Here is an 11,298-nt window from a genome sequence, read left to right on the forward strand (position 1 = left end):
TGACCAGGGATGTTCTCTTGATAAGTGGTGAATTGGACCATTTTCCTGTCCTGCTAAGCATTCAAAATGTAACGAGTACTTGTCGCTGTCAGGGAAGATGTATGGAGTAAAAATAACATTATTTTCTTTAGGAATGTAGTGAAGTAAAAGTAGTCAAAACTATAAATAGTAAAGGAAAGTACAGATACCCAAAAAACTACTTAAGTAGTACTTTAAAATATTTGTACTTAAGTACTTTACACCACTAAAGTTAACCAATGTGCAGGTGCACCCATGAGGCCCCAAGTACGTGTGGGAGTGTCTGGTTGACCAACTCACCTTGTTCTTCTCTCCAGTCATCCTCTCCAGCTCAGCCTCCTGGCCAACTGTGAACGAGTTGACCATGACTATGGTCATCTTGGAGTGGTCTCCATTCTGCTCAATCTCATCAGAGTCTGCTAAATGGCATATTATTATTAAAGAGAGAAGGTAATGTGACAGAGACCCTGCTACCTTTATATACCAGACTGGGGGAATTAGGCTGGTTTAGACAGGCAGACCAATTCTGATCTTTCTTTCACTAATTGGTCTGAAAAAGCTCTGATGTGAAAAGATATGATATGGTTGGTCAAAAGGCCTATTAGTGGAAAAATATCAGAATTGGACTGCCTGTCTAAACGCAGCCTTATAAACCAACAGACTTAAAGGAATAGTTCAGTCACATTGGTTTCCTTACCCTGTAAGCAGTCTATGGACAAAGTATGACAGCAATCCATGCTTTGGTTTAGTTTCCCTGGCACTGTTTCCAAATGTTTTAGCATTTGTGGCACAAATCCCATTCAAGTTATTTGAGCGATATTAGCATTTTTCGTGCATCTAGTCCAAATCATCCGAATGTATCAAAACATTTATTGTGAAGCTGAACAAAGTTACTTACATGTGTTTTGAACATTATGCACAAACAATGCTAATATCGGTTCCATGACCTGTAAAAAATAAAAATGCACACCCTTCCCCCTCATATACATTCAAAAAAATGTTTACGACCACAAATAACAATAACTGTGTCGACCCTGTGTTTATAAACGCATGCTTTTGTTCCACAGTCGATGCCGCGCAGGGCTACCGTGAGGGTTCGCCGACCACCATCGACGAGCTCACTCTCCCTGCCTATTTCACTAGCCCTACACTAGGATCAAACCCGTCTGCAGACAATGATCAGCTAGGGTGAAATCAGATTTTCAACATTTTTATGCCATATTTATAATTATATAAAATATATGCAACGAAGTTTCAATTCAATATCATGGTTTGCGTTTTCAACACCACAATAAATAGAATATGTCAATCTCGACAAACAGAAAATACATCCCTCCCTACCTTGTAGGCCTACCCAATATCAAAGGCTTGGCTTGACAATCTCCAAATGTCATCAAACTGTTTGGTGTTTTGTAACATATATTTCTTTCCATTCATCAAATGGCTGCTGCACAGTTTGGATTGATTGATTGATTGATTTTATTTGTCAGTTAATATCAAAATGTGGTTGTGTCCCTCATTAAACTTTTTGAATGCATTTTGCAGTAATGACCAGCAGGTGACGCTTTAGAGTAGATATTTTGAAACGTTAGGCACCAGATTGATCTTCACTTCGAAATTCGAACTCTGGTGTTGCAACAATACAGTTCCCCAAGCAATCGCTACGCTACTTCGGAGCCATTTCTTCTTATAGCAAGCGGACGGTAAATAACGTTAATTTGACATTTTATGGACTAGATGCGATAGTCAGCAGCTTTGAATTTACCTAACCTTAATTTATACCAAATAAATAAGCTATAATATGTTTTTTCAACAGTAGCTTACTGTAAACTTAAGCTGACAGTTCTTTTTTATATTATGCTATGAATTAATAATGTCATCTCCCATAAAGAAAAAAATTAACACGAACACATGTTTTTGCAACTGCAGTAGGCTGACTGTTATGCATTATAATAATGTTATTACATTATAGTCCAGTACTCACTTATGAAGTGTTGATCCATGTGCCCAGATAGATATGTCTGCCCTTGCCTCCTTATTGTCAATTATTCTGTAAAATTGCTACAACAATGAAGGGAATGTAACCCAAAGGCTTATCATCATACTATTTTTCATCATACTTCTCTCTGTTTTGACTACTGACAGGTGTCAGTTATGCGGTACTGCAGCACACGTGGCGGTGTTCAGGGTTGGGACTTTCAGGATGTTTTGTTCTCGGGATATGCTCCAGACGGGGGGATGTTCATGCCTGAGACCCTCCCCACCCTGAGCCCTGATACCCTGAGGTCCTGGAGCTCCCTGTCCTACCCCCAGCTAGTGACGGAGGTCTGCTCCCAGTTCATACCTACAGAGCTGATCCCTCGAGCAGACCTGGAGGGTGAGACCTGGAGGGTTTGGGTAGCTGAGTGACACGTTGATGGACTGATTGATGGTTCGAAAATATGGTACAGTTAGGTGTAAAGTGAAGAGGGTTTGGCACATGTGGGTCTTTTCACATCCGGGTGTATATCAAAATGAAGCAACTCAGTTCATGTCCCTTCCTCATCCCTTCTCCTTCACTCTCACTCTTTTGTGTGATCCTTCTGCCCATTTCACTCTCTCAATCTCACTCAATCTCACTATTTCACACCCCTCTCTTCTCTCTCTCTCCCATCCCTCTCCTGTCTCTCTCTCTCCATCCCTTCCCCCAGGCCTGGTGTGTGCGGCCCTGTCTGGGTTCTCCGTGCCGGGGGTGGTGAGCCTGGCCAGGATGAAGGGGGGGCTGTGTGTGCTGGAACTCTTCCACGGTGAGACCCTGGCCTTCAAGGACCTGGCCATGACCTGCACCGTGCGCTTCCTCGACTACTTCCTGCGCAAGGAAAGCCGCCGCGCCATTGTAGTCGTGGGTGAGAAGGGGCACTTGGGGCATCATTTGGTGTGTTTACATGTTTAGTTACATGCTAGGTCTATTATGTTTATGTACAGTATATTCAATCTTACGTGTCTTAATAATGTCCTCCTATCCCACGCTGCGGCCTACCTTCCCAGGCACGTCCGGGGACACAGGTGGTTCAGCCATCCAAAGTGCGAGAGGCCTTAGTGGGGTAGACGTTGTAGTGGTGTACCCCCGGGGCCGCATAACCGCTGTGCAGGAGAAACAGATGATCACCTGCCTGGAGGACAACATCCATGTGTTTGCAGGTTAGAGAGATGGCCAGATAGTATGAGAGGGCAATAGTCTAAAGTGGCTTCCTTTCCTTGCCCCTTCTTTGATAGTGAGAGATGATGGCAATATGATGGAAATGTCCAAGCCATATCATGGGAAAATATAGGAGTTTTAGCCTTCAATAATAATGATCTTACCTTAACCTGTGATAAGATGGTATCACCTCCCGAGTGGCGCAGTGGTCTAAGGCACTGCATCGCAGTGCTAGCTGTGCCACTAGACATCCTGGTTTGAATCCAGGCTCTGTCGTAGCCGGCCGCGACCGGGAGACCAATTGGCCCAGCGTCGTCCAGGGTAGGGGAGGGAATGGCCGGCAGGGATGTAGCTCAGTTGGTAGAGCATGGCGTTTGCAATGCCAGGGTTGTGGGTTTGATTCCCACGGGGGGCCAGTATGAAAGAAATAATGTATGCACTCACTAACTGTAAGTCGCTCTGGATAAGAGCGTCTGCTAAATGACTAAAATGTAAATGTATCATTGGTATGATAACACGATTCTCATCTTTCTCCCCTGCACTTATAGCGGATGGCAGTTCTGATGACATCGACGTGCCCATCCGTCGACTGTTTTCAGACCAGGAGCTGGTGAAACAACACAGCCTGATGAGTCTCAACTCAGTCAACTGGTCTCGTGTCATGGTGCAGCTGGCACACTTCCTTTATGCCTACCTGCATGTGAGCGGGCTGGAGCAGGCAGAGACGGGGGCACCCCTACCCATCTTGGAGATGGTAGTGCCCACAGGGGGGGCGGGGAATATCGCCGGTGAGAAATATTACCATGCCACAGTGTTTCTACAACTTTTTCCCATTAGTGCCCCTTTTTTTATATATATTTTTTATTAGAAATATATTGATATTTCTTCAATATTTTTTTGCTCAAAGAGGAAAATAAACTAAGCCGTTTGAGAGTATTGGAACATAGCTCATGTTTTTCTCTGTTTTTCCTTTTTTCTCTCCTCTCTTCATTCTTTGTCCGTCTCTCTGTTCCCTCTCTCAGCCGGCTGCATTGTGAAGCAGATGGGGATACCGCTGTGCCTCGTTGCCATGACGAACGCTAATGACATAGTGCACAGGACGGTGCAGACCGGTGACTTTTCCATGGCAACCAATGTCACGCAGACCATGGCCCCGGCTATAGACATTCAGGTGCGTGATGGCTCGCCACTTTGTTTAAGGTTTAAGAAGTGTGTGTGTGTACTGTGGCTAACACTGTGCTCTCACCCCAGGACCCCTATAACATGGAGCGTGTGTTCTGGCTGCTGTCTGGTAGAGATGGAGCACTGGTAAAGGGCATGATGGAGGAGTTTCAGCACTCTCACAGACACACTCTGCCTGAAGCTCTCCACAAACAGGTCAGACGCATGAATACATAATTGACATGTTCTTGTAGAAAGATAAGTGCCCAGTACCGTTGGTTGTTTAATGTTTTCTCTCAAATCACCACACACCACATATCCTTATCCCCCCTCCCCTTGACATCTCAGTCAACTAGACAGGTCCTACAGGCCTTAGTTTTGTCGCACCTGGACTACTGCCCAGTTGTGTGGTCAGGTGCGGCAAAGAACGACATAGGCAAATTGAAGTTGGTCCAGAACAGAGCAGCACGTATTGCACTTAGATGTACACGGAGGGCGAATGTCAATAACATCCATGTCAATTTCTCCTTGCTGAAAGTTGAGGAGAGATTGACTGCATCACTATTGGTCTTTGTGCCAGGTGTTGATGTGTTGAAGGTACCGAACTGTCTGTTCTGTGACATGATGAGGTTGGACCCAGGAGCAGAGAATAGACCAAACGAGGAATCAGTGGTAAAAGTAAACATAAATACTTTACTGAGAATAGGGAACAGCAGGATTACAGTAACGCTGAGAAAACAACAAACACTAGGACTAGAGAACATACTCAGGAGGCAAACACACATGACAAACGAATCAAGCTACTGCAAAGGGAAACAGAAAACCCACCTCTCTTAAAGGGGAACTCATAATTAGAAAATAGAAAATACCTGAGTGTCATAATAGTCTCTAGGATGGTCTCTGTCACCCTCTGGTGACAGGTAGAACCATGACAGTACCCCCCCTTCTAGAAGCCGCTCCAGCCGCGGAGCCAGGGCGACCACCACAGAGTTGGGGGGGGGGCAAACCCGAACTGACACTCAAACGGTGACAGTCCAGTGGATGAGTTCGGCAGTGTGTTGTGAGTATACTCCGCCCAGACGAGGAACTTGCTCCAGTTGACGACCTGAGAAGAGACAAAACAGCGGAGGAACTTTTCCAGCTCCTGGTTGACCCGCTCAGTCTGCACATTCGACTGTGGGTGGAACCCGAGGAGAGACTCACTGACGCCCCCAACAGGGTGCAGAAAGCTTTCCAATACTGCGCCACGAACTGGGGCCCACAATCCGAGACAATGTCCTGGGGAAGTCTGTGTATTCGAAAGACATCAAGAGATTAGTAATCAAGAGATTAGCGGTCTCCCTCGCTGAGGGCAACTTGGGCAAAGCAATGAAATGGGCTGCTTTGGAGAACCGATCTACGACCACCAGTATAGTGGTCAGCCCTTGGGAAGGAGGTAACCATGTGATAAAGTCTACAGACAGGTGGGACCAGGGCCGGCTGGGGATGGGCAGAGGTTGGAGCAATCCAGCCAGTCGTGAAGATTTACTTTGGGCACAGGTGGAGCAGGCCGTCACGAAGGACCTCACATCCTCAGTCATGTTGGGCCACCAGTCATGTTGGGCCACCCGTCGTACCGCTCGGGGGCAGGGATCTTGGGTTCCCGGTGCAGGTTCCCTGGAGGAACTATGGCGACACCTGTAGTACTGGGCGATGAGACTTGGGCATTGGCTCCTCCTGGGTTGGGGTTGGGCCGTGGTAGGAGGGAATCGGTATGTGCCCGAAGGGTCTCAGATATTTGGGAGGTTGTTCTTGCTGCCGTCCCAACAGTGCTCCTTGGTGGGTTATAACATTCTTGATGAGGGTGATCTCTGCTGGGTCCATGTTGGGGGCAGTAGCTTGCTGTGACATGATGAGATTGGACCCAGGAGCAGAGAATAAACCAAACAAGGAATCAGTGGTAAAAGTAAACACTTTACTGAGAATAGGTAACAGCAGGATTACAGTAACGCTGAGAAAACAACAAACACTAGGACTAGAGAACTTACTCAGGAGGCAAACACACATGACAAACGAATCAAGCTACTGCAAAGGGAAACAGAAAACCCACTTCTCTTAATGCGGAACACATAATTAGAAAATATAAAACATTTTAGTGTTATAATGGTCTCTAGGATGGTCTCTGTCACCCTCTGGTGACAGGTGGAACCATGACATGTTCAAGCAGTTGGCACACAGTTCGGACACTCATCGGTACCACACAAGATATGTAACCAGAGGTCTCTTCACAGTCCCCAGGTCCAGAACAGACGCTGGGAAACGCACAGTATTAAATAGGGCCATGACTACATGGAACTCTCTGCCACCCCAGGTAACTCAAGCTAGCAATAAAATCTGGGGAAAAAACGGATAAAAGAACACCTTACGGCACGACGGGGACTGTGAAGTGAAACACAGACATTTTTATGTATTTTGTATTGTATTTTGCGTTGATATGTGATGCGTGGTTGTCTCGCCTGGCTATCTTGAGATGAATGCACTAGCTGTGGGTTGCTCTGGATGGGAACATCTGCTAAATGACTAAATTGGGATGTAAATGTAGTGCTGAGTGTACAAAACATTAAGAACACCTGCTCTTTCCATGACATAGACTGACCAGGTGAATCCAGGTGAAAGCTATGATCCCTTATTGACGTTACTTGTTAAATCCACTTCAATCAGTGTAGATGAAGGGGAGGAGACAGGTTAAGGAAGGATTTTTAAGCCTTGAGACAATTGACACATTCATTGTGTATGTGTGCCATTCAGAGGGTGAATGGGCAAGACAAAATATTTAAGTGCCTTTGAACGGGGAATGGTAGTCAATAACTGCAACGCTGCTGGGTTTTTCACGCTCAACAGTTTCCCGTGTGTATCAAGAATGGTCCACCACCCAAAGGACATCCAGCCAGCTTGACACAACTGTGGGAAGCATTGGAGTCAACATGGGCCAGCATCCCTGTGGAACGCTTTTGACACCTTGTAGAGTCCATTCCCCGATGAATTGAGGCTGTTCTGACGGCAAAAGGAGGGTGGGGGGTGTAACTCAATATTAGGAAGGTGTTTTTAATGTTTTGTACACTAAAATACATATTATACAGTGGATAATATGTATTTTATATGTTGTTGTGATATTTGTTTGGACCGCAGGAAGAGTAGCCGCTGCCTCGGCAGCAGCTAATTGGGGATCCTAATAAATACTACTAATACTACTCCTCCCCTCCTCTCTCTGTCTCCAGTTGTCTCAGGTCCTCACAGCAGGTGCAGTAAGCGATGAGGGGATAGTGGAGACCATGCAGAGATGTTGGAAGGAGAACCAGTATCTACTATGTCCCCACACTGCAGTGGCTGTGTGGCATCACTACCACTGTCCCCCCACTGCAGGGGTCAACAGGTAAGAGACACAGACACACACACACACACACTTTTAGTATTTTACAGAATAAACACATTTCTTAGTTGCAGGTTCAATAATTTACATAATGCATCATGGCTGCATACCGAATACCGCTGGCTAGCTCACAATTTTACACCCATTCCCCTGTCTAGGTGTTGCATAGCAACAGCCTCTCCAGCCAAGTTCCAGGCGGCGGTGCAGAAGGCGGGGCTGACCCTTGATCTCCCTGAGGCATTGCGGGCCCTGGACAAGATGTCCACTCGCTACCTGGCCCTGGAGCGGGGCCAGGACTGGGACAAGGACTGGGAGGGCAGGCTGAAGCAACACATCCAGGCTATAGGCTCAGCCAGGCAACGTGGAGTGGCCTACTACTCAACTGTGGAGTGTAACTAGTTATTTAAGAAATGAGGCTTATGGATGCGCAGTGATAACTCAGATGGAACTGTTAACAGGCATTTGCCATGTATTATCAGAAATAACTAACATTTATTAACCAATCAGATTGTTTTATAAAGTGGATAATAGGCCACTTACTGCTAATACCAGCAATAATATGCCCACAGTTAGATTTGTTATTTACTGTCTTGAAGAGAGCAGTTTTATATGATCATATATTGTTACAATAAAAGAAGATTGTTTATTGTATACATTTGATCAGAATTCAGATCAAATGGTGTAATTGTCAAATGGTGTGTTTTGCAATCGAACCTCTGGACAGTTTATTGCCTGACCATAAATGTTGACAATAAAAGTTGCAGAGGCAATCATGTGTGCAGGAGTAATTACAGTATATGATTAGAACTGAGCTATGATTCGGTTTTTATTCCCATCACTACATGTAAGAGAGACAGTGTCGTGGTGTGCATGATGCCTGTCAATATTGCCTTAAGAAATTGCCTGTGTACCATAGGCTTTAGCATTCAATTCAGAAGACTTAGGGCCATAGGTTTATATGGGTCACATGGGTTTCTCTCACAATTGATTAACAAGCTGTTGGTTTGTATTGTACATCTATGGATAAGACATTTTACAGCCAGCACCCCTGACCTATTGTACTCTCAGGCAGCTGAGAGGGACTTTGGTCTCATAAAGATGATGTCAGAGGTTGTATGACTCAGCTCTGTTCCTGCTCTGTTTACGCATCGTAAGGTAAGACACATATACAGTACACACATAAACACAAAAACTCATCCATAATGTTTACATATTTCAGCAGCATCTCGTGGTGAGTTTTAGTGTGTGTGTGTGTGTTTTGGTATTGGAAATACTTGAGACCCGAGTTGACTTTAAACATGCAACAGTGACTAACTAGACAGTTATGTTTTTGTACAGTAAGCTTTATTTGTCTCAGAGCACAAGCCATTACACAAGCAGTTACAAGCAAAAACTCAGATTTTACGTCTATATCTATCTGCTATAGAAAATGTATGTACATACTGCAGGTATGCCTCTGACATTGAAAGATGTTACAGATTTCTTTACACTGTCCTTCAACTCAGGACTGTCCCTGAAAACCCCTAGAGGCTGTTTTATTGGTGGACTCTGTGGGGAGGGGTGTGGCTAATCATGTGCAGTAGCTTCATCAGCAGATCGTTGTCATGGCTACTGCTCTCTGATTGGCTTATGTATTCGGCAGCTTCGTCCTCAAAACAGGATTGGTCAATACTACAACCCTCTAAAAGAGAAAAGGTACAAATAGACAATCTGTCACACAACTGTAACCTACAATATCAAACTGAATCCAGGTGAACTCACAAGCAATACAGTTAATTTGTACAGTTTTACCATTGACTTTGGCCAATGGCTATACAACACCACATTTATTCCTGAACTCTTAATAAGTGATCTTGGAACAAATAGTTAGCTAGCTGACAATAAGAATGTATTCAATACCACAAGAGCTTGGCACATGCTATTAACAATTAAATGGTCTATTGAAATTGCCACAACGAGCAATAAATAGAAAAACAAACCCTACTGCATGCAAGGCTTTTTGCTATTTTGCAGAATCATTCAGTATGGATAGAAACAGTTGCTATACAGGAACACAGGAGAGTAGTCTTGGTCTTACCCACGTCACAGCAAATCCCTGGCGCAGCACAACGTCGCTCTTCAGAGCCACACAATCTTCCTCCGGCCTCACAGGGAGAGGGCAGGTAGTTCTCCTCCACACAACCAGCTGCCTCTGGGGAGCCCACGTAGCAGCCCATCCCCTCCCCACAGCAGATACTGGGGCCAAAGCAGCGGCCCCTGTCCCCGGGGCCACACGACATGCACTGGAAAGATAATAGGAAACATAAAGTTACATTGTTTTTATAGATAAAAGTGATTTACTTATAGAAAAGGGAAGTGGTTTTAAGCTTTGTGGTTAACAAAAAACCCAGTAAAATACAATATACAATATTGACATACAATAACCTTTGACTTAAATGTGCAATCCCAACCCTTCGAAGCTAAGAGGCAAGCCTCTATGGCAGGCAGCCACCAATCTAACTCTATAACAGACACACAGTTACAATAAACAGTAACAAAGTGGAACTGCTGAGAATGACTGGGTACCTTTCTGGATGGGAAGTCTAGTGCTGATCTCTTGCCTCCTATGGGGCAGTTGGAGATGTAGCAGGCAGTGCACACAGATAGCAGGAACAGCAGACAGAGGGCGGACACTGGGGCGCCAGACATTGCCACTGAGAAAGAATAAAAAAAATAGATTTAAGTTTGTCAAAAGTGGATGCGTCTCGTCTCAGGATAGATATAAGATAGTAAGATGAATCATAGTCTATTTTTGCAATAGTTTTTGCAAACGTCTGTTACAAAAACATTTCCTGCAATTATGTTTTTAAAGATAAAATCGATTTAAAAGATTGTCAGAGAAAATACATACCGTTTGAGACACAAAATGACACACTCACTGTGTTGAAGTTGAGGCTTTGGTGATGATGATCTGCAAATTTGTCGATGGTTGATCGTCTTTGTTTATGGTCCTTGCCATGAAAAGGTACCTTTTATACCTCTTGCTCTTTCTCTTAGGCTGTGACAGGGCCTCAAAACCACCAATTAAGTCCAATCAAGCCATTATTACACTGGTATTAATTACGTGACCTGATTAGTAGAGGGGAATGGACATTGAGATGGACAAGAAAAGGGCATATCAGGCGTGACCATGCATAAGAGGTATGGATGGTCTGGTTAGTCTTACTGTGTCCTCAAACACTGATATGAGTTCATCTTTCCATAGTTCTACGCTACATTCTTAAAAATGTTTATTTTTTAGTCATTTTAGCAGACACTCTTATCCAGAGCAACTTACAGTTAGTGAGTGCATACATTTTCATACTGGTCCCCCGTGGGAATCGAACCCACAACCCTGGCGTTGCAAGCGCCATGCTCTACCAACTGAGCTACACAGGACTGTATGAACAACAATGGTAGGAGGGAGGGGGGATGGAAAGGGTAAGACAGGAGCTATTACTTCAGAGCTGTTTGTGTGTGTGTGTGTGTGTGTATGTGTTTGTGTGTGAGAGAG

General features: G+C 44.7%; 2 protein-coding genes across 2 annotated transcripts; one reads left to right on the forward strand and one right to left on the reverse strand.

Annotated features, from left to right (window-relative positions):
- Window positions 1-1,643: 1,643 nt before the first annotated feature.
- Window positions 1,644-8,544, forward strand: thnsl2 (threonine synthase-like 2). The gene is made up of 9 exons (XM_084159697.1): window positions 1,644-1,721; window positions 2,164-2,395; window positions 2,709-2,903; window positions 3,046-3,198; window positions 3,745-3,984; window positions 4,219-4,367; window positions 4,448-4,573; window positions 7,615-7,769; window positions 7,925-8,544. The coding sequence occupies exons 2-9, from the start codon at window positions 2,173-2,175 to the stop codon at window positions 8,163-8,165; spliced, it is 1,482 nt and encodes a 493-aa protein (XP_084015823.1). The 5' UTR covers window positions 1,644-1,721; window positions 2,164-2,172; the 3' UTR covers window positions 8,166-8,544.
- A 757-nt stretch (window positions 8,545-9,301) lies between these two features.
- On the reverse strand, window positions 9,302-10,454 carry LOC311127895 (isotocin-neurophysin IT 1-like; the record flags this gene model as incomplete). Its single annotated transcript, XM_084159794.1, has 3 exons — window positions 9,302-9,447; window positions 9,844-10,048; window positions 10,332-10,454. The coding sequence occupies 3 exons, from the start codon at window positions 10,452-10,454 to the stop codon at window positions 9,302-9,304; spliced, it is 474 nt and encodes a 157-aa protein (XP_084015920.1).
- Window positions 10,455-11,298: the final 844 nt, after the last annotated feature.

This window comes from Coregonus lavaretus (assembly GCF_964263955.1).
Source record: "Coregonus lavaretus genome assembly, chromosome: 4".
Lineage (NCBI taxonomy): Eukaryota > Metazoa > Chordata > Actinopteri > Salmoniformes > Salmonidae > Coregonus > Coregonus lavaretus.